General features: G+C 37.4%; 1 protein-coding gene across 1 annotated transcript in view; it reads left to right on the forward strand.

Moving 5' to 3' along the window:
• Positions 1-24,627, forward strand: part of LOC120224552 (sodium/hydrogen exchanger 9-like) — a gene marked incomplete at its 5' end in the record, with an annotated part of 402,148 nt that overhangs the window by 86,213 nt on the left and 291,308 nt on the right. The window contains 1 exon segment of the mRNA XM_039222819.1: positions 20,699-20,814. Coding sequence (XP_039078750.1) covers positions 20,699-20,814 — 116 coding nt within the window.

A 24,627-nucleotide genomic window follows, 5' to 3' on the forward strand; every position in this document is an offset into this window, starting at 1 on the left:
TGAGCATCGTTTCATGTGTCTGTTGGCCATCTGGATGTCCTCTTTGGAGAAGTGTCTGTTCATATCTTCTGCCCATTTCTTCACTGGGTTGTTTGTTTTTCGGGTGTGGAGTTTGGTGAGTTCCTTATAGATTTTGGATACTAGCCCTTTATCTGATATGTCATTTGCAACTATCTTTTCCCATTCTGTCGGTTGCCTATTAGTTTTATGGACTGTTTCCTTTACCGTGCAGAAGCTTTTAATCTTGATGAAGTCCCAATAGTTCATTTTTGCTCCTGATTCCCTTGCTTTTGGGGATAAATATAAACAAACATTTAAAAAAGAGATAGAGGGGCACCTGGGTGGCTCAGTTGGTTAAGCATCCAAATTTGGCTTAGGACTGATCTCATGGTTTTCACAGAGCCGTGCTGAGGTCTGTGCTGACAGCTCAGAGCTTGGAGCCTGCTTTAGATTCTGTGTCTCCCTCTCTCTCTCTGCCCTCCCCCCCACCGATCATGCTCTGTTTCTGTCTCAAAAATAAATAAAACATTTAAAAAACTTTAAAAAGGGATAGAGAACCCAGAAGCGAGCCCACAAATGTATCACCAACTAATCCTCAACAAAGCAGGAAAGAATATCCAATAGAAATAAAGACATTATCTTACTGGACAGTGACATGCAGAATAATGAACCTGGACCACCTTCTTATACCATACACAAAAATAAACTCAAAATGGATGTAAGATAGGAAACAATCAAAATCCTAGAGGAAAGAAAACAGGCAGCAACCTCTTTTACCTCAGCTGCAGCATCTTACTAGACATGTCTCCTGAGGCAAGGAAAACTAAAGCAAAAAATGAACTATCAGGACCTCATCAAGATAAAAAAAAAAGCTTCTGCACAGCAAAAGAACCAATCAGCAAAACTAAAAGGCAATTGATGGAATGGGGGAAGATATTTGCAAATGACATATTGGATAAAGGATTAGTATCCAAAATCTATAAAGATCTTATCAAACTCAACACCCAAAAAACAAATAATCCAGTGGAGAAATGGGCAAAAGACATGAACACTTTTCAAAATAAGACACTGAGATGGCTAGCCAATACACGAAAAGATGCTCAACATCACTTATCAACAAAAGCATAATGAGATACCACCTCACCTGTCAGAATGGCTAAAATTAACAACCGAGAAAGCAAAAGATGATGGCAAGGATGCAGAGAAAAAAAGCCTTTTGCACCGGCTGGTGGGAATGCAAACCGGTACAACTACTCTAGAAAGCAGTATGGAGGTTCCTCAAAAAATTAAAAATAGAGCTACCCTATGACCCAGCAATTGCATCACTATGTATTTATCCAAAGGATATAAAAGTGTTGATTTGAAGGGGCCAATGCACCCCAATGATTATAGCAGTACTACCAATAATAGTTAAATTATGGAAAGAGCCCAAGTGTGCATCAGCTTATGAATGGATGTGGTCAAGAAGATATGATATAGAATGATAAAGAAGATGTGATATATACACATATATATATACACATATATACACCCATACACACATACATACCTATACATACAATGGAATACTACTTAGCAATGAAAAATAATGAAATCTTGCCATTTGAAACATGGATAGAACTAGAATGTATTATGCTATGCTAAATAAATCAGAGAAAGATAAATATCATATGATTTCACTCATGTGTAATTTAATAAAGAAAACAGATGAACATAGGGGAAGGGAAGGAAAAATAAGATAAAACCAGAGAGGGAGGCAAACCATAAGAGACTCATATACAGAGAGCAAACTGAGGGTTGCTGGAGAGGAGGTCGGTGGGAGGTTGGGCTAAATGGGTGATGGGCATTAAGGACACATGTTGCAGGGTGCCTGGGTGGTTCAGTTGGTTGGGTGTCTGACTTCAGCTCAGGTCATAATCTCACAGTTTGTGGGTTTGAGCCCTGTATCGGGCTCTGTGCTAACATCTCAGAGCCTGGAGCCTGCTTCAGATTCTGTGTCTCTTTCTCTCTCTCTCCCTCCCCCATTCACACTCTGTCTCTCTCTCTCTCAAAAGTAAATAAACATAAAAAAAATTTTTTTTAAAGGAAGACAGTTGTTGGGATGAGCACTGGGTGTTATATGTATGTGATGAATTGTTAAATTCTACTCCTGAAACCATTATTACACTATATGTTAACTAACTTGTTATTAAAAACAAAAGAAAATCTGACCACAGAGAAGTCCTCAGAGGACCATTTCTTCTGAGGTTCTGTAATAAAGATTTGGTAGAAAGGGAATTACAAATTGTCAGAGGTTACTTTCTTCAAGGCCAATCTTTCTTCAGCTACTCAGGTATTTGCTACAGCCTGTCTCCAACTGAGGGAGTCATCTTAGAATTTCCTGGATGTAAATCCATCTCTACAGGTGAAGAAATGACTCATAGTCTGTCAGGTACTAGAAACTCTGTACAGAATAGTAAAAAAAATGTAGTGAAACCAGAATCGCTAAATCATCTTTTAGCCTCATTTAAGTAATGGTCACTTTATTATTCCTCACTCTCTGTCCATTTAGGGAAAAAAATATACTTTCTTTTTTTACAGTGGGGAGTCCACTTGTCACTGAAGACACTTTAATCTTAAGGGAAAAAATATGCCTTTAAATTATAAGCAACCGACAAAAACACTTAAAAAACACTTATGCCACCTCATCCATATAAGTTTCCAAGCATAAATATTTTAGCAGTGATCATGCAGTTTAAAACACTAGACCACATTATAAAAAATAAGTCAAAAAAGAAAAATCCTTAGTTTGGTTTAGTAAGTCATATTCTGCAAAACTTCTGAGAGTTTACCTCTGAAAAACAAGGAGTTTGGATAAAGTAAATTAATACTTAGTATAATTAGCATATACAAATAAAAATACTTTCATGTTGAGGTGAAAAAAAATGACTTACTCTTTTGGGTATAAACCTCTCACATTTTTAAAATACATTTGATTGAAGATACCCTCTTTAATATATGATACCCTGTAAGATGTATCTTGCCAAGCAATATTTTGATGTCATGACTTCCCCAGCTTTTCTACGACAGTGAGGGAATAGTCTGTACTTCCCTTACTTCTTGGCCTTGCAGTGTGGGAGTCCTTGCTTTGTGACGATTCTGGTCACTCCGACCAGGGCCCTTTCACTCTTGCCCTGGTCCTCCTGTCTTTTCTCATCTTCATTCTCACCATCCCTTTTATTTGATAAATAGCTATTGAGCACCTATGTGTAAGTGCTGTAGGGATTTGGAGATAGACTAAGACAGAAATGTTCCCTGCTCTCATCTAGGCAGGAAAGACAGACATTAGATAATCAGTTATAGAACTAATTGATTAATTCTGTGGTGAGTGCTATGAGGAAGTATAGCCATTATAAAAGATTCTACTGAACAGATATGACTTTTGGAGGAATAGTTTAGAATTCCTTGAATAGTTTCTTTGAGTGATGTTTGAGGACTAGTTAAAAGATATGGGCAGAGCAAAGAAAAACCATAAGGGGTCATCCATTTCCCCATGGTTAGTAACAGTGGGGCACCATTATCTGAAGGGGAAAGGGATGAAGTGGTACTGGAACCTGAAAAGAGAGTTGTGCGTACAGGACCAAATGAGTGGAGCTGTGACCTTTGACTAAAGGACATCAAGAGCCCATATAGAGTAAATACCCCAGACTTAATCTTATTACTCACTCTTGATCTCTTGTCATTGTTTTTTCACCTGCATTATCAAATTTAACCAAAACCCAGGAAATAAGGGAGTCTACTGAAGCAGTCCATACAAATTAGCCTCTTGAAACACAGAGCAGGGTGGAAAGGATGGAGAATGGATGTGAAAAAGAAGAATCACCCACAAGGATTTTCTCATTGATCTAAGAGCAATTGGAAGTCATGAAAAGATCTGGAGCATGGAGATGCATGGTCAGATTTGTATTTTTAAATGATTCTGACTACACTTTGGCAGAAAGTGAAGGGATACAGTGACACAATTTTAGCAGACATAGAAATATCCTGAAGAGATGTAGTGTTAGCCTGGACTAGATAGTGGATGTATTTGAAACCATTTCAAGAGATAAAATAGCAGTTTTGTGATGGACTGCATATGGGGAGGAAGGCAGTGAGAAGATAGAGATCTGTCCACGATGACCTCCAGTTTTTTGAGTAGGAATTGGTGCCTTAGCTAAGACAAGAGACACTGGAGTAATATCTGGATTCTGGATAAAATCCTATATTCAGGCTCAGAGCTAGTGAGTTTGAGGTGCCTATGGATCCTCCTAGAAGCCAAAATAAGAGTCTTGGTATTATATGTGATAGAGAGGCTATTAGACACCATGTTTAGTGTTATCTGGGGAAGCAAAATGAGTTGATTCCCAGTCTCAAGGAGTTAAATGAGTTTTATGAATTCCTCCTCCTATCTCCTGAGAAAGTTGAGGTATTTGACATGGACAGGGATAGCTTCATCTGTTCTCACTCTAATCCCAAGCCAAGCATTTGTGAAGAAGCTACTGTCAAGTTAGGAAAGGAGTGCTGGTTAAAATAATGAGTTCCTGGCACCAATTTTAGGTCCTGTCAAACTGTCTTTATTTTTAATTTGATAACTGATTAAATTGTAGGAAATATTGTCAATTACAAAGTTTTCATCTTTTCTCTTGGTCTTTGCTTTTATTTTTTCCTTCAGATTTTTATAAAATCATAAAGTTTTAAGGCTTAAAATCACCTTAAAATTCATTTAGTTCCATATCCCCAAGTTTACGTCCTCAAATTTACCTGTTTTGTTTTGGGTTTTTTTTTTTTTTTTTTTTTTTTTTTTGTTTTTTTTTTTTTTTTTTTTTTTTTTTTTTTTTTTAATGGAGTAAACCAGTATTTTTTTATAGAAGATTTAAGGGAAGGAAACTAACCAACTCCAATAGTGCATTTCCAACTCGTTCTTTGGACAGATTTTCAATAGGCTGATTTAACTCTTTGTAATGCCCACCCCTCCTCCTTTTTTCCTGGGTTTCTGGGGTAACAGATTAAATCCTCTTTCTCTCTTCCTTATGACCAACTTCAGGTTCATTTTTTTTTAATGTTTATTTATTTTGAGAGATAGGGAGTGAGCAAGGGAGGGACAGGAAGAGAGGGGGGAGACAGAATCCCAAGCAGCCTCTGCACTGTCAGCACAGAGCCTGATGTAGGGCTTGAACCCACAAACCATGAGATCATGACCTGAGCCAAAATCAAGACTCAGACGCTAAACAAACTCAGCCACTCAGGTGCCCTGATCACCTTCTAGTTCTGAACTCTGGTGCCATGTTGCTTGTTGGCCTTCTGTCAGATACCAAACCCAACTCTACACCTCTTACCCCTCTAACATGTTTCTAACCCCTTAGTATCATGGCAGGCATTTTCCAAATGGTTGTTTTGAATGAGAAAGTGTTTTAGCTAAGATCTGTTCAGTGTTGAATACAGTGGAATTAGTGTCTCAAGGTCTCCACAAATATACTTCCATTGATCCAGGTCTCTTATCTCTACTACTCATTTTGCCATAGATCTGTCTTTTATTATTTTCTCTTGTCACTTCACTGGGTTTTGGGAACTTTGTAATATTGCTTGAATATTTTTAGTATGTGGGTGACTATACCAGTTAAGCTATTTGTGACTTCCTGGAAAACATGCCTTCACCATCTTCTGCTTGGTTTCTTGACTCCTTTCTTCAGGGAGACCTGAGATTAGATGTGTTGGTATTAGAAAAATTGGTGTCTTTGTGTTTTGTTTGTTTTTTGGAGTGGGTTTTTTGTTTTGTTTGTTTTTCTGCCACTTTCTGTCTTTTTCATTGAGGTATAATTAACATATAATAATAGTTTCACTACAACATAATGATTCAATATTTGCATATATTGTAAAATTATACCACGATAAGTCTACTTAACATTCATCATCATACATGGTTGCCAGTTTTTTTCTTGTGATGAGAATTTTTAAGATTGACTCTCTTAGCAACTTTCAAATATACAGTACACCATCATTAACCATAGTTGCCATGAAGTTGGTCTCTTTGATATGTGCCACAATAGATCAAGTATGAAGAATCATTTAAAGGATAATCTTTTTCCAGCGATGTTGCATCAACTTTCTATACAGAAATAGATGAAAACATATATTTCTATGTTGAAAACAACTTATTAAAGGCTTCTCTTGAAAGCTCTGAATTTGAGCCTTTGTCAATTCACTGGTTCTCTGAAACAGAGATTAATGCTAAATAGCCTTTTGTGTTTCCCAACAAAAGTAATAGCTGAAAAATCTAAGGACCCCCTTGGATCATTCAACAGTGATTCTTTGGTAATAACACAAAAGGGTGACTATTGTTATGCTTACTTTATGGGCAAGGAAACTGGGAAATGATTAAATAGGTAACTTGCCTATGGTCAAAGAGCTAGAAATTGGTAGAGGCACTTATGCTAGATGTTAACAGTCTGTTTTATCTCTACATACCTGAGCAGGCTGCCCATTACCTCCCCCCCCCCAATTTTATGCACAGAACCCTACCAGGCACTAGGCATATAGTAGGCACTCAATTAAAAATACATTGTATGGCTGACTAAATAAAATTGATTCCATCCTCTTCCTCTGAACCTCATTTTTATAAGCAAGAAGGCACTTATTCCTTCTGCATTATGTCCTTAAAGATGAAATCATACTAGATAATAATATGTGCTTTGTTTTCCAGAAGAATAGAGTTGTTAAGAAATGAAATCATTAATTATTGGCCAATTTACCTGGCCCTCATCTACAGGTGGTTCACTCTACTAACTTCTGTCTTACAGCTAAATTCAAAGTCCATTCAACTCAGATCAAATTGGGACATGAAGAACTGTCTACATTTCAGCTTAATATCTAGTAGTGTAAAACCAGTCCATAAGTCAGGTGGATGGAGGTTAGTAGATAAGGAAGTAAGGACATAGGTGAAGAGTAAGTTATATTAATTGTCTAATGTTGTGTAGATCAGATGACTGAGTGATTGTCAGAAAAGTTTCCATATATTGGTAAGGATGACCCCATGTACATCTAGCCCTGGAGTCTGGTCAGTTAATATTATGCCAGAGACAGTTGGCAGTAATAAGATTTAATAAACCAAATGGCCTTCTTTAGCAGATACTTGTGTTGCTGGAGTGGTTTACAGGAGTAATGGTCTCAAAGTTCAGGATCTATGAGTGAATAACTACTTTATGGTTGTAAATCTTTTATTTTGTTGTTCTCTAAAGAGAATTTTGGTGATTTCTTCTTTATTTGAATAGTGGGTAAGCCTTGTTATTAGAAGAGAAGCCCATAAGAATAGTCTGTCTGCTCTGAAAAGTTATTTAAAATGTTAAATGTTAAAAAGAACTTCACTTTACAATGACAAAGGAATTTCAAGTAATACCTTGTATTACATGCATCATAAGCAAAACAGGCGATTTTAAACTTCCATTCTAGATCAAAAAGTTATCGAAAATTTATCAAAATGATTGAAAAAGAAGAATCAAGGCAAACTTAATATTTGATTTTCATCACTCAGAAGATAAGTTGTTCGTTCTATCTTGTCATCAATAATGATAATATATCTTAAAGCCATCAGTCAAATAGTAAATAGTGTAACATCTTAATTTGAGCTAAATATGTTTTAAATGTCTGCATTATTTATAGCTTCCTGGAAAATTTCTGGAAGATTTATCTGATTGGGGAAAATCCAGAGAGTTGCATTTTCTTGTTATTTACATTTTATTGCAACCAGCCATCAGCTTTAGAGCTCCAAGTGGTAGAATTGAAGACCATAAACATGCTTTAGGGAATATTAAAAGGAGATGGAAATTTTCTGGGAATAATAAATTAGCAAGTTATCTTCAAATCACAGGGTTTATTCCCTTTCCTAAAATTCCAGGCAGCAGAGAATCTATGAAAACTACCAGTTCTGGCAAAATCTCTTTAGGAGAAAATTGGTATTCCAGTCCTGTCTTGCTACCAGCCAAATTCAGTATAATTTTGACCAGGTCATTAACTTGGATGGATCATGGTTTCTAAATTTTTTTAATGACTTTTTTTTTCCAGTTTATTTATTTTGAAGTGGGGAGGGGCAGAGACAGAGAGAGAGAGAGAGAGAGAGGAAGAGAGAGAATCCTAAGCAGGCTCTATTCTGTCAGTTCAGAGCCTGATGCAAGGCTCGAACTCACAAACACTGAGATCATGACGTGAGCCAAAATCAAGAGTTGGTCACTTAATACAGCCAACTAATCTTTGACAAAGCAGGAAAGAATATCCAATGGAAAAAAGACAGCCTTTTTAACAGATGGTGTTGGGAGAATTGGACAGCAACATGCAGAAGAATGAACTAGATCATTTTCTCACACCATGCACAAAAATAAACTCAAAATGGATAAAGGACCTGAACGTGAGACAGGCAACTATCAACACCCTAGAGGAGAAAGCAGGAAACAACCTCCTTGACCTCCACCGCAGCAACTTCTTACTTGACACATCCCCAAAAGCAAGGGAATCAAGAGCAAAAATGAACTACTGGGACCTCATCAAGATAAAAAGCTTCTGCACAGCCAAGGAAACAACCCAGAAAACTAATAGGCAACCAACGGAATGGGAAAAGATAGTTGCAAATGACATATCAGATAAAGGGTTAATATCCAGAATCTATAAGGAACTCACCAAACTCCACCCCCGAAAAACAAACAACCCAGTGAAGAAATGGGCAGAAGATATGAACAGACACTTCTCCAAAGAGGACATCCAGATGGCCAACAGACACATGAAACGATGCTCAGCATCCCTCCTCATCAGGGAAATACAAATCAAAACCACACTGAGATACCACCTCACGCCTGTCAGAGTGGCTAAAATGAACAAATCAGAAAACTCTAGATGCTGGCGAGGCTGTGGAGAAACGGGCACCCTCCTACACTGTTGGTGGGAATGCAAACTGGTACAGTCCCTCTGGAAAACAGTGTGGAGTTTCCTAAGGAAACTAACAATAGAACTCCCTTATGACCCAGCAATAGCACTGCTAGGAATTTACCCAAGGGATACAGAAATGCTGAGGCATAGGAGCACATGTACCCCAATGTTCATAACAGCACTCTCCACAATAGCCAAAACATGGAAAGAGCCTAAGTGTCCATCAACGGACGAATGGATCAAGAAGATGTGGTTTATCTATAGCATGGAATACTACATGGCAATGAGAAACAATGAAATCTGGCCATGTGTAGCAACCTGGATGGACCTTGAGGGTGTTATGCTGAGCGAAATAAGTCAGGCAGAGAAGGACAAATATCATATGTTTGCACGTATAGGAGGATTAGGAGGAACTTGACGGAGGAACAAGGGGGAGAAGAAGGGGGGAAATGGTGGGGGAAAGGGAGAGAGGCAAACCATGAGAGACTCTTGAATGCTGACAAAAACTGAGGACTGATGGATGTGGGGGGGAGGAGGGATGGGCATGGAGGAGGACACTTGTGGGGATGAGCACTGAGTGTTATGTGGAAACTAATTTGACAATAAACTATTCGTAAAAAAAAAATTAAAATTAAAAAAAATAAAACACACACACACACACACAAAAGAGTTGGTCACTTAACTGACTGAGCCACCCAGGTGCCCTTTGGTTTCTAGATTTTTAAATAGGTATTCTGAGTTAAATAATTTGAAAAAACAATTTTTTTAATTTATTTCTGAGGGAGAGAGAAAGAGAGAGAGACAGCGTGATCAGGGGAGGGTCAGAGAGAGAGGGAGACACAGAATCCAAAACAGGCTCCAGGCCCTGAGATAGCTGTCAGCACAGAACCCAACATGGGGCTCGAACCCACAAACCATGAGATTATGACCTGAGCTGAAGTCGGAAGCTTAACCGACTAAGCCACCCAGGCTCCCCTGAGTTAAATAATTTTTAAGTTTTCTTCCCCCTGATCTAACCAACTGATTCCAACAAGTGTTTCAGTTTCACACTTGAAAAAAAACAGAGTAATGGCTATAAGGTGGTAGGTAGGCTTCTAAGGTCCTTGTCGCAGTTCTTCATCTGTGAAAGGAAAATAATGGACCTTGATTTTATCCACCTTTCAGGAACAGTGAGAACAAATGAGGTAACAGTTGTACTTGTGTCTTTCAAGTGAAAAGTAGTGTCCAAGGGCTCACATGTACAAGGCAGCAAAAGCCTCTCTTGCTACTTTAGCCTGAATGAATTTCATACTTTGAGATATTTTGTGCAAGTTTCTTGTTATTAATAAAAACTATATGTATGTATGTGTATATGTATGTATACACACACACATACATACACACCTTTGTACTGCCAGTCAGAGCTTCTGAGTTGATATAGTTCATCCCAAAGCAAAAAAACAACTTGTCTCATTTTAACCAGCAAAATACTACATTTAACAAATAAGCAGTTTCTTCTAGGATTCTTAAAAATATTTAAAAAGAAAAGATTGAGGATTCCCTTCACCACTTTTGGAAACTTGGTAGGACTTTGCAGTTACCAGCCTCAGAAAAGACCAAAACAATCACAGTGCTTTCTCTGTAGCAGAGAAAGGTGGGTCTCTGTACCTAGGGAAAGAAGTCTCTGTGGATCTACAGATCACAGACATAATAAAAGTCTGTTAAATTTTACATTGTAGTCGTTAAGACATCTGTTCAGTCCCTGGTCCCTACCCCATTTTCATTTTGTTTTACAAGGAGTTCCAAATTAGAGCCAAGAGCTAATAGCCCCTTGAATCTTTACATGCTATCCAGTAATCCTCGTCTTTCATCCATAAAGGATACCAAGTCACCAAGCAGTAGGTAGTATGTGCTTTCTGTATTTGAACCTGTAACCTAATTGCATCTCAGGCAAACTATTGATAATTCAAAGTGCTGCCATATTAAGGAGTTTACCATCAGAGCCAGAATGCACACAGATGGCTGAGCCATTTTACTTAGTTAACACAGTCCTCATATAGAGTTGCCTGCTCAAAGCATGGCCTATGGCCAATAAGCATTGACCCCATCTAGGAGCTCATTAAAAATACAGAATCCTGGATCCTACTGCAGACCTGATTATCCCCAGGTGATTGGTCTGAACATTAGAGACAAGATACAGTGGTTTAGAATGCATGTTCTAGATCCTGGCTACATATCAGAACAATGGAAGAACTTTTAATAATACTGATGCATGGATTCCATCCACAGAGATTCTGATCTACTTGGCCCATGTTATAACCTTGGCATCATGATTTTCAAAGCTTTCTATGTGATTCTGGTATGTAGCAAAATTTGAGAACCATTGAATAGACTATGTAACAATACATAGCGGAAGAATTCATCACATTGAATTATCCAGCCTTCACTGTGAATGCCTTGTCTGTTACTACCCACTTGTTTTGTTGGCCCATGTTACCTTTTCCTGTGGTGACTACCCCTCTCCCTTATTCTACCACGACTCAGGTCTGACCCCGTCTGCCTTTCAAGAAATATTTATCTCCAATACCTTCTTCCTCAGACCATTTTCTCCCTTCCTCCTTTGAAACCCATATCACTCTACCTTTAGCTCTCTTACTGAATCTTCAGCTTTTCACATAGGAGTCCAGCCATTTATACATACAAGTTATTCCTCCTCCTGAGCTGTGAGCTCCTAGAGGACAGAAGCCACATATGATTATCTTTGTAATTCTTAGCATCTAGTAAGGCTGGGTAATATGTGCATAGAATGGAGATGGGAACAGAAAGGGAAGAAGGCAGAACAGCCTAGATGTGTTCTCTTCAAATTAGCCAGATAAGATGGCAAACAAAGAATGCATGGCTGGAATCTAAGACCTCGATGAAATAAAGGAAAGAGCTTTGTAAATCACACCAGAGGAACAGTGGGGATACAAATTGATAGAATAGAGGAAAGAAAGCAGTGATTATATCCAGGGGACACTAAGCATGGTTTTCTGAAAGGAGAAGAAGGCAGGATGAACTGGGAGTAGAAAGAAGTGAGGAACTCAGGTTACTCAGAGAATTTTACTACACATCCCAGGATGTTGGTGCAGGCTGTCTTTGAGTGAGTATGGCTAAGCTCCACACTGCCTTCATTGCTCCTTCTAAATCTTCTCAGAAGTGATTCGCTTACACCCCTGAATGAGCCAGAACACCACCAGATAGTAGCTATGAGTAGGTACACAATCAGTATGCCCAGTTAAGCTCTCACCTGTGTTTGGTTCAGCTTTCAGTAGATTTGTACCTCTTAGTACAGGTCAACATTGCAATTTATGCCCATTGCACATTCAAGCTTGGGATTTATATCACTCTTCTACAAATCTTGCACTACTTTACAGAAGAGGGATTGATTCTCTGCAGGCAATTGCATAAGTTGCTATAGAAGCAGGAATTATCACAAAAATTCATGGGTAAGTGAAACCTCCAGGAAAGGCCCAGTAAGGTGGTAAGTTGACAGGCAGGTGGGCAGTAGAGAATTTGGGAAATGAACTCACTTGATTTTGCTCCAAGTTACCCAAGGTCCCAGATCCTTAGACTCCAGCCATGGTTAAAAAGTAGTGTATTTCATCACAACCTCTTCTCTGCAGCCTTTCTATTCTTGAATAAAAAAAAGGTGGCGGCCACTTCAGGCTCACAGGAAGCCAGATATAAAACTGGCTTAAAAGAAAAATCATGGAAAGCACATGCTTTCCATCTCCTTTTAGGGTTTAACTAAAGGCCTAAAAGGAAGGTCTCCTGGGCCACTCCTAACTCTCAAAGAGCTACTCCCAATATAATATCATGTCAAAGGCATTCTATCAGGAAAAAAGAATATATAGTAGCTGACTTGTTAAATTTATGAAGCCAAGGCAAAGATATCTTAAATTTTCTACTTAGTGTCCAATAGTAAAAAGTAGGAAGGAACACATATTTAAATTTAACTTCTGTTACTTGCTGGGCTTTCTTGTTTATAAAATAAGAATCATGTTGGCTGCCTAGCTGGTGTGTGTGTGTGTGTGTGTGTGTGTGTGTGTGTGTGTGTGTAGATTGAAAAATATATAAAATGCACTAACATAGGGCCTGGCACAGAGTGGGTACTCAACAAGTCTTAAGATGGTTGTTCCCTCTTTCCTTCCCCCACTTTTTATTCCTACCACAGCCTTATTAAAATCTTAGGACCAGAGAGCCTACTACTCCCTGGCAGATAGATGACTTGAAAAAAGTCAAGTTTCTATAGGGTGGTTGGCAGCTCAGAAGAGAATAGAGGCCAGAGATAGAAAAAAAAAAATGTACGGGTGTGGTTGTTGTGGTTGTTGCAAACAAAATTTTGGAGTAGTCAGATGTCTTAAGTATAGAATTTCCCAACCTTAATATACACACTTATGCTCCTGACAATGAAACCTCCCCTCATTGTTCTCCTTCCCTCGACCACCATCCCATTACCTAACCAGCTTCCCCTTTCCACTTAGGGACAGAAAAGCCGAATGCAAGCTGCCTTTTCCTCTAAAACCTGTCTCCCTCCAACCCTTTGAGAGAAGAAAGGATTAAGCCTATCATGAGTCCCCAAGTAAAGATAGCTTCTTCTCCTCTGTGAACTCAATGCACTTAATTTACAGCTCTTCCAGGATACTTAGCACTTTCTGTCATGTGTTCTGCTTATATAGGTGACCTGTGTCTTCTTCTGGAGGGTAGAAATCATGTCTGGCTTATCTTTGCATTTCTCATAGGACTTTGTAAAGTGACAAAACAGTGACAAAAAAAGAGAATCATCCCTTTGACACCTATAGGAGCCTATTGTCCTACAGACCCTCTAAAGCCTGTATAATTCTGCCCAAAGTCAGACTCATCACCTCATGCCAATAATCTTGATAAACCAGAATTACTGTTTGTGTCTCTTATTGGTGAACCACCATGAGATGTGAACTACTTCACAACTTCTTCCTCACCTCTTTATGATTAAGTCTCACCTCAAACCCCTTCTCTGTCTGGAGACAGACCTGGCTTCACTTGTAGTCAAACTTCTCCGTCAAACTACCGTCAAAGAGTGCGGTATGTTGCCTGTGTTAATTTCCTCATTTTCCATAGGCTTTTCAACCCATTCTAACCTCACATGAGCTTCCACACTCCTAATGACACCAAACAAATGGTCCTGTTGACAACATCCAACCCTATTTATTAATGCCTTCTTGAAACTCTTTCTTCTCTTGACTCCTATGACACTCTACTAGATTTCCTTTCACATCTCTGACTGATCCTTGCCCTCCGCTGGCTACTTCACTGTCTCTACCTCATCTTCAATACTGGACCCACACATCCATCATGGGCCTCTTCCACTTTATGTTCTCTTCAGACTTTCATGCATACCTAAGGCTGCAATAACATATACCACACAGTGTCTGCTCTTCAGTCTGTGTCCTGAGCCAGTCCTTTGTTGAGATCCAAACGTGTATATCAGTCTCACTCGCTGCTCAAATCTTAACATTTCTAAAGTTGAACCTGTTATCTCTTCCATAAGATAAAATCCCCCTGTAATGTTCTCCAGCTAGAGAAATGTGCACATGTGCAAACTATACTTTTCCTCATAAGATTTGGGCACAATACTAATAAAATAATTATAAATTAGCTATTAAATGTCTGACTCTTCTAATAAAACACAAGCTCCCTCAGAGGAGGAATTATATTTTTTGGTAATTTTTTTGCTTTATGAATGAGTCAGTAAGAAAATTAATGAATGCATGGGTGAATGAATAAATGAATTTGGCTAGAATATCCTCCCAACCCCATCTAGCCTAGCATTAACAAATTATTTATTCTCTCATAGAAACAGAGAGCAGATTGGTGGTTGCCAGGAGTAGGGAGTGTGGGTAGAAGAAGTGAGTGAAGATGATCAAAAGGTACAAACTTCCAGTTATAAAATGAGTAAGTTCTGGGAATGTAATGCACAGCATGGTGACTATAGTTGATAATACCATATTGAATATTTGAAAATTGGTAAAAGAGTAGATCTTAAAATTTATCACCACACACAAATATTATACTTGTGAGGTGATGGATATGTTATCTAACTTTATTGGATAATCATTTTGCAATATGCAGTATACATATATCATGACATTGTATACCTTAAATTTATATATTCTTATATATTAACTGTATCTCAATAAAGCCAAAATTAAAAAAAAAGAAATTATGACTTCTCTAGTGGGGTATTGCTCTTGAAGGCATGCCCCAGAAAAAAATAAAGAAAATGTGAGATACAAACTATCCATAAAATGTGAACAGGCAACTAAGGAAAATGTATGGGTATAGAAATCAGAAATATATAGGTGTAGAAATGTATAGATGTAAATTGCAATCTTCATATTGCTTTCATAACCTGTTGGTTCTGGGTTTTCCCACTGCAGAGTTTCATGCAGTGGCCTGTTTCACATGCTTTCACAGGCAGTGATGTGGCTCTTCCAACAGCTAATGGGACTGGTCCACACAGCTGCCTCTCCAAACTGACAACTCCCCCAGCCTATCTCTAGTAGTTCAAAACACTGCTTTTTCCAGTAGATCTATTCATTGCTTGATCACGACTATTTTTTTAAAGAAGATTAATTCTTTCTTAAAAATACTGAGAGAGATTAAGGCAGCATACTTAAAAATCATCAAAGCAATTGAGCCTTCTGGAACTTTCTGTTTTGAAACATTTTCACAAGTCTATAGGTGTGGAGATTTAATAGTATAAAATAAGCTCATGAAATTTTAAGCCAGTACACATGTCATAAATAATAAAGTAATTATGGGGGGATACTATGCTGGGCATTTCCCAAAATTCTCTTTTCCCCAATGCTTTCTATTAGTATCAGTGACATGGCTGCCATCCTGTAATACTCTACTTTTTGAGAGGAGATTATGAATTTCTACCATTGGATTCTCCATAGCACAAGCACTTTGCATTTCAAAGAATAGTAGCACTAAGTGGATTATTTGTTAAAATCAAATTATCAACATTTCTGGTTTTTATGAGGCACTTCTGCTTCTCCCCATCCCTGTAACCCAGGCTGTCACTAACCACAGGTCCAACATCTTCACAGCACTGCATGCATTAGACTTTAACCAGATTCCCTCTCCTCATCAAACCACATCTTCCCTGTATCATGAGCCATCTGAAGTACTTCCTGTGAAGTGCTGAAAGAATATACCTCTATGTGAGAATATAGTAGTTATGGTTTTATTTTTTAGCTTCCCAGTTAACATAGTTATAACTAGTTTTTATTAATAATATGTAGCAACAATGACAATAGCTACCATTTATAAAGGAGGGTGTAGCAGTAGTATATACACACTAGTTATTGGATTGTTATAATTACCAGTGATGATGACCATTGTTATTAGTATCGAGCTTGTACTGAACTGGACTTTTTTTCTCTCCTTCTTTGGTATTATCTCAAGTAAGATATTAGAATTATAGTTATTTTTGTCCCGGGATTGATTTGGAGTAAATAAACAAACAAATCATGTGTGTAGGGGTGTGTGTGTGTGTGTGTGTGTGTGTGTGTGTGTGTGTGTATGTGAAGAGTTATGTGTGTTTCTCCAGATTTCAAAGCAATTCAAAAGCTTTATAAAGTTGGTATCAAATGATGTGGGCTTTGGCATCCAACTGCCTGGATTCAAATCCATGGCTCTTGAGAGCGAACTTCTGTGAACTTAGGCAAGTTATTTAACCTCTCTGAGTACTATTTTTCTCACTGTAAAAAGGAATAAGAACAGCCCCTAATTCATATAATTTGGAGGATTAAGTGACAAAATGAATGTATGTTTCAGTTTATTTTTATTATTACTATTTTTTAAAAGAACTGGAAGAATGCAGAAAAGTAAATAGAAAAGTAGTCACATTTAATTCTATTATATACCTACTATTAACATTCTAGCCTATATAATTCTGGTCTTTTTCTGTTTATATATATGCCTAAGTATGTTCAATTTTTATAAAATTGTAATTTATTTATTACCACTTTGTAATTTGCTTTATCAGTTTACTTTTCTGTGTCTAATATTTGACATTTTTTTTAATGTTCATTTATTTTTAAGAGAGAGAGACAACACAAATGGGGGAGGTACAGAGAAAGATGAAGACACAGAATCCAAAGCAGGCTCCAGGCTCTGAGCTGTCTCAGCACAGAACCTGAGGTGGAGCTCAAACTCACAAATGGCAAGATCATGACCCGAGCTGAAGTCGGATGCTAAACTGAACAAGCCACTCAAGCGCCCCTCTAAGTCTAATATTTAATCTTGTACATAGTATTATCAATTGCATATTACCCAAATATATGTGTTTTGTAATTTAGTCACTGGACATTTATATGTATATAAAAACTTTGAAGTTTTTACTTTTACAAAAAACAGAAATCTGAAATATTCTGAATACACACCTTCTGGTATATATTTGATTAATTTGGGCATAAATTTGTAGGCAACCATTTAATAAGCTATAGAATATAAAAAAAATAATACTTTAAGACTTTTATCATTTCAATCAATAGTGTAAGAGTCTTCTATTTTCTATATGATATTGCCAAGTCTGGGTAGCATATATTTTTTTTTATTTTACCCAATATAATGGCTTCTTTGATATATGGAACAAGTCATTTTTAATTCTTTTTTTTTTTTTTTTACAAATAGTTTATTGTTGGGGCGCCTGGGTGGCTTAGTCGGTTAAGCGTCCGACTTTCGCTTGGGTCATGATCTCGCGGTGTGTGGGTTCGAGCCCCGCGTCGGGCTCTGTGCTGACTGCCAGCTCAGAGCCTGGAGCCTGTTTCACAGTCTGTGTCTCTCTCTCTCTGACCCTCCCCTGCTCACGCTGTCTCTCTCTCCTAGAAATAAATAAAAAAATATTTAAAAAAAAAAAAACAAATAGTTTATTGTCAAGTTGGTTTCCATATAACACCCAGTGCTCATCCCCACAAGTGCCCTCCTCCATGCCCATCGCCCCCCTTCCCCCACACCCATCAGTCCTCAGTTTGTTCTCAGTATTCAAGAGTCTTTCATGTTTGCCTCTCTCCCTCTCCCCCACTATGTCGCCCTTTCTTCTCCCCCATGGTCCTCCATTAAGTTCCTCCTAATCCTCCTATACGTGCAAACATATTGTATTTGTCCTTCTCTGCCTGACTTATTTCGCTCAGCATAACACCCTCAAGGTCCATCCATGTTGCTACACATGGCCAGATTTCCTTTTTCCTCATTGCCATGTAGTATTCCATCGTATAGATAAAAAACATTTTCTTGATCCATTCGTCCATTGATGGACACTTAGGCTCTTTCCATGTTTTGGCTGTTGTTGAGAGTGTGCTATGAACATTGGGGTACATATGCTCCTGTGCATCAGCACTCCTGTATCCCTTGGGTAAATTCCTAGCAGTGCTATTGCTGGGTTATAGGGGAGTTCTATTGTTAGCTTTTTGAGGAACCTCTACACTGTTTTCCAGAGGGACTGTACCAGTTTACATTCCCACCAACAGTGTAGGAGGGTGCCTGTTTCTCCACATCCTTGTAGCATCTAGAGTCTCCTGATTTGTTCATTTTAGCCACTCTGACAGGCGTGAGGTGGTATCTCAGTGTGGTTTTGACTTGTATTTCCCTGATGCTGAGGGACGCTGAGCATTGTTTCATGTGTCTATTGGCCATCTGGATGTCCTCTTTAGAGAAGTGTCTGTTCTTGTCTTCTGCCCATTTCTTCACTGGATTATTTGTTTTTTGGGGGGGGGAGTTTGGTGAGTTCTTTATAGATTTTGAATACTAGCCCTTTATCTAATATGTCATTTGCAACTATCTTTTCCCATTCTGTCAGTTGCATATTAGTTTTATTGATTCCTCTGCTGTACAGAAGCTTTTTATCTTGATGAGGTCCCAGTAGTTCATTTTTGCTCTTGATTCCCTTGCCTTTGGGGATGTGAAAAGTAAGAAATTGCTGCGGTTGAGGTTCAGGAAGTTGATTCCTGCTTTCTCCTCTAAGGTTTTGATGGTTTCCTGTCTCACATTCAGGTCTTTTATCCATTTTGAGTTTATTTTTGTGTGTGGTGTGAGAAAATGATCTAGTTTCATTCTTCTGCATGTTGCTGTCCAGTTCTCACAACACCATATGTTAAAAAGGCTGTCTTTTTTCCATTGGATACTCTTTCCTGATTTGTCAAAGATTAATTGGCCATACATTTGTGGGTCCAATTCAAAGTTCTCTATTCTATTCCAATGGTCTATGTATCTGTTTTTGTGCCATTACCTTACTGTCTTCATGATGGCAGCTTTGTAGTAGAGGCTAAAGTCTGGGATGGTGATAACCTCCCATTTTGGTTTTCTTCTTCAATATTACTGTGGCTATTCGGGATCTTTTGTGGTTCCATACAAATTTTAGGATAGTTTGTTCTAGCTTTGAGAAGAATGCTGGTACAATTTTGATTGGGATTGCATTGAATGTGTAGATTGCTTTGGGTGGTAATGACGTTTTAGCAATATTTGTTCTTCCAATCCACGAGCATGGAATGTTTTTCCATTTCTTTGTGTCGTCTTCAATTTTATCTCAGGTAATTCTTAAAACAATTCTATGGGCTAACTATTATTGTTGTCACAGATTCATTAATCAGGATATTAAGGCTCAGAAAGTTTTATTAATGTTCTAAAACCATATAACTAGTGAGTGGTAGAACCTGAATTTGAATGCAGATGTGTCTGAAATATTTTCTAATTGGAGAGGTTTGTTCTTAAAATATATTCTCATTTATGTTATAATTTCTGATATCTGATTTCTAGTCTTTTTAGCCATGCTCACAACCTTAGAACATTTTTCAAGAAATTAACTTTCAATGCATTTGAGTATTTAAGCACCCATTTATTGGTCTGAAGGTATACAGTTTCTAAAGACTCTTGGAGTCACTTATAGTGATTTTACTATGGTTCAGTTCACCAATCTCTGTATTTCCTCTAGTAGGATGTTGACAGAAATCAGTGAGTTAAACAATTAAATACAATTTAAAAGTTATGGGGTGGCAAATGATGAGCAATATAGACAATCTGTGTTCCATTGTGGATTTGGTAAGTTTATAAACATATTATAATCTCATGAAAAGAATGGCTATCCTTGGAAGATCAAAACATAAACCTTTCAGGATTCATTTCCAACAATGTATTGAAGTCACAAGAGCTCTAACTTAGCAGTGATTCTCTACCTAGGGTGGAAGTGTCCTGACACTAGCAGTAGTAGAAGACCCATCTACTGTAGCGTAATTGGCTGACTGAGTGCACTTTGTGTGACCAATATCCTTCTCATAGCAGTGACAGACTTGAAATCTGAACACTTTTCAAACACCCCTAACACATAAAACAATGAAAACAGAAAAGCAATCCGTGTACAGATGTTAACCCAGCTGCTGTATTTGTGGGCATAATTTGCTATGACATATTTGACAGATTCTTTTTTATATCCTTGAGATTTATTTAATTTCATCAAAATATACTAGAAAATATTGTTACCTTTTGCCAGGTGAAAGAGTTGGGATACTTGGTAAAAGTGTCTTTCATAGTCAAGAAATTTCAGCAAGGTACTGAGAGCTAGCATGGCCATGAATTGGCAGAATGGTGATAATTTGTGCATGATGCTTATTCAGGAAGCACATTAGAATATTACCTATGATACAGTGTGCATTTGCGCAGAATTCAGCTTGATGTTTGAAGATCTTATTTTTCTCTTCAACAGGTTAATTATGTATGGCTTTGTGAAAGCTATGGTATATGCTGGCCAGTTGAAAAATGGAGACTTCCATTTCACCGACTGTTTGTTTTTTGGTTCACTAATGTCTGCTACAGATCCAGGTAATTGCTCAAATAGTATGTTGTGGTCTTTTTTTTTTTCTTTTTAAGAATCAAATATTTATATTAAATGTTTCCCTAAACACCATCACTTGTGTCTACATAGAATAATTCCTCATTCCTTTTCATTTGCAGTTGACATATCTGTAAGTGATTAAAAAAAAAAAAGGAAAAGAAATAAATACCCACCCCTGCACTCCCTCTCATCACAACTGGATTATGTTAAAACAAACCTCAGACATTATATCATTTTATTTATAAACATTTTGAAAAATGAGCATTGCCATTATGAAACCTAAAAATATTTATAATTACGCCTTGTTTTTATCATAGAGCTAGTGTTTCTTCAAATATCTCCTATTGCTTTTTTGTAATTATCATTATTTGTGTAATAGTTTATACAAATTCAGGCCAAATAAGGACTACACATTACAAGTGATTAATGTGACTATTGAGTCTCTTTTAATTTATATGTTCTTCCATCTTTTCTTTTTGTCAGTTATTTGTTGGGGGGGAAATGGCAATTTTCCTTGTGGTTGAATTGAATATGACCCCTTAATATGTTCCTCTATAGCACATATTTCTTATAAAACTGATGGTTAAATCTAGAGGCTTAATGAGATTCACGTTCACCTTTTTTGGCACGATTACTTTATAGGTGGTGCTGTGAGTTTCTATAGCAAAACACCACATAGTGATTAGTGACTCAGCTGTCAACCCGACTCACCATACTGCTTACAGCTACTCCAACAAAACCCACCAGAACACACCTATAGTGAAACAAGATGTGTTTATAACATGTTATAATGAGAGAAAATTCATACCACAGGAAACATGAGACCTCTCAGAGGGTGTTAGAAAGGACTTGTTATAGGCTCAGGCAAATGTTTGGTGATTTTAGGGAGGGTTTAAGGAATTGGAGCTTGCTCTGGATAAAATGCTTTCAGGAAGCAAGAATGACTGGACATTTTAGTAAGTCTTACCTAGAATGAGGGAAGACTAGATTAAGCCTAAAGTTAAAATTGGTAAAGTAGTAGTGGTCAGTTAGAATAGCCAAGGTAGGAGGATGTTTGGTCAATTTTGTAGTTTGGATAGTGTTCATTATTTCTGTTGAGATATGATTATAAAGTATTGTTTTGTTGTTGGGCTGTTTTATTTTTTTATTTATTTTTGTTTTGGGGTTTTTATTTTAGAGAGAGTGAGCACGCATATGCAAGTTGGGGAGAGGGGCAGAGAGAGAGAGAGAGAGAGAGAGAGAGAGAGAGAGAGAATCATAAGCAGGCTCCATGCTGAGCATGGAGCCTACCATGGGCTTGATCTCACATCCCTGGGATCATGGTCTGACCCAAAAACAAGTGTTGGATGCTCAATCAACTGAGCCACCCAGGTGCCCCTATTCTGCAGTATTTTTGTTTTTGTGTTGAGCCATTGTGATCACAGAGTGACCTTGTCTGATGTTGCTCTGTGAAATTGTTTGCTTTCAGCAGAACACCAAGACCCAGATAATAATAGTAGGCCAGCTCCTGAATGTCAGGGGCTATTTTGTCTTTTTTTAGAATAGCCCTCTGACCAGTGATAATGGCATCATGTGTTTGCTTGTTACAAATCAGAACCTTAGGCTCAACCCCAGATCTACTGAATTGGATTCTAGAGTTCAACAGTATCCTAAAGTGATTCACATACACATTGAAGTTTGGGGGGCGCCTGGATGGCTCAGTTGGTTAAGCGTCTGACTTCGGCTCAGGTCATGATCTCAGGGTTCATGAGTTTGAGCCCCATGTCGGGCTCTGTGCTGACAGCTAGCTCAGAGCCTGGAGCCTGTTTCAGATTCTGTGTCTCCTTCTCTCTCTGTCCCTCCCCTGCTCGCTCTCTCTCTTTCTCTCTCTCTCTCTCTCAGAAATAAATAAAACATTAAAAAAAAAAAGTTTGGGAAGGATTACCTTTTAGCATTCTCCATTTTCACTAATGCCTTTAGTATCCATTGATGGTTACTGCTTAGTTAGTCCAGTACTAACTAGGGGTTACAAACTAGTGGTATGCTAATTCTTTCCTACCTTCTGTATCTATTACCTGGTACTTTCCTATAAATAAGCAGCTTTCCAGATCAACTATGTAGTACCATGTGATATCATTTGAACAAAGAAGCAGGATAAATGATACTTTTCCTTTATTTACTAATTTTCAAAATAATGAGTTATTTCATTAGCATCCTCCACATATGACTAAAGAGATTTTTCTTTTTGAAAGTATTAACACATGGATTTTAATATGGTTGATGCATTTTGATCTTTTGCTGTCATTATTCTCTTTGATGTTCAGAATACTCGTACTTAACAACTGGGAGCTTCTTCAAGTTTCTCCTATATTCTTTTGTCATGACCCAATGGTCTTTCATAGATTTATTGTTTTTGAGTAGGACTAGATGTTCCAACCTTATTTTGTGTGTTTCTTGTACCCTGACTTGGCACCGGCCATTTCTCCAAGAAGCCTTGGCTCTTTATAAGAGGGAAATTTATTTAGAGACCAAAGTAAACATTTGGGCATTAGGGGTTTTTGTTCCTAATGGATGGTCATTGTTTCTAGATATTTTTATTTGTTTTAGAGGAAAAATAATATCATAAACTTATATTAATATTTTCAGCTCAAATTTAGGATTACAGAAATTTTAATTAATGCCTTAAATTTTTATTTTAATTTTTATTCTGCCTGATTTTTTCTTATTACATTAATATTTTTTAATTTCCTTAAAATAAATATTTTCAAAATTATAGTATACATTATTAAAAATATGATTATTGAAAGCTGCTTAAGATTTCATTGTGGTTCTTTTAAACCTTTGAGTATCTCACTAGTGATGAACAGTTAAAAATTACTGTTTTAAGAGCTCTTGAAATAATTCCCCCGTAGATTGTATATTCTGAATATACAATACTGTTCATTTGTTTCATTTTAGTTAAAAACTGTTTTAAAATTTTGTTATAAAATTAGATTAAATAGCTACAGAATTCCAAAATGAAAACTATGAAACAAAATAAGAGACATCTAGTTTCTATTCCTGTCCCCTCTACCCTAATTCTTCAACCATTTTGGGTGGTTTTTCATTTATCCTTCCATTTTTAATCTAAGTAAATACACAAACAGGGGCACCTGGGTGACTCAGTTGGTTAAGCATCTGACTTCAGCTCAGGTCATGATCTTGCAGTTGTTGGGCTAGAGCCACACGTCAGGCTCTAGCTGACAGCTCAGAGCCTGGAGCCTGCCTCGGATTCTTTGTCTCCCTCTCTCTCTGCCTCTGCTTATGCTCTGTCTACCTCTTTCTCAAAAATAAATAACATTAAAAATTTTTTAAATACACAAACATATACATACTCTACTATATACTACTGTACTCATAGTTCTTTACCTTACTCTTTAACAATATTTTGGAGAGCAATATATAAAGATCTCTCATCCTCTTTTATAACTGCAGAGTACTCCATATATTATTCAACCCATTGTCTATTTATGGACATTTAGTTTTTTCTTGTCTTTTGCAATTGTGAATGGTGTTCCAACTAATAACATTAAAATAAATAGTCTTTCACTTTTTGCTAGTGTTTCTTTGGTATAGATTTAGAAACAGGTTAAAAGGTAAATATGTTTGTAATTTTCTTAGATGCCAAATTCCTCTCCATAAAGTTTGTACCATTTTGCATTCACACCAGTGACATATAACAGTACGTATTTTTCACAGCTTTGTCAATGCAGTATTCTATCACAGTTTTGGTTGTTTAGTTATAGTAGGTGAAGATTTGTATCTCCCTCTGGTTTGACTTA

This window comes from Hyaena hyaena, unplaced genomic scaffold, assembly GCF_003009895.1.
Source record: "Hyaena hyaena isolate Hyena2069 unplaced genomic scaffold, ASM300989v1 scaffold_1200, whole genome shotgun sequence".
NCBI classification, from domain to species: domain Eukaryota; kingdom Metazoa; phylum Chordata; class Mammalia; order Carnivora; family Hyaenidae; genus Hyaena; species Hyaena hyaena.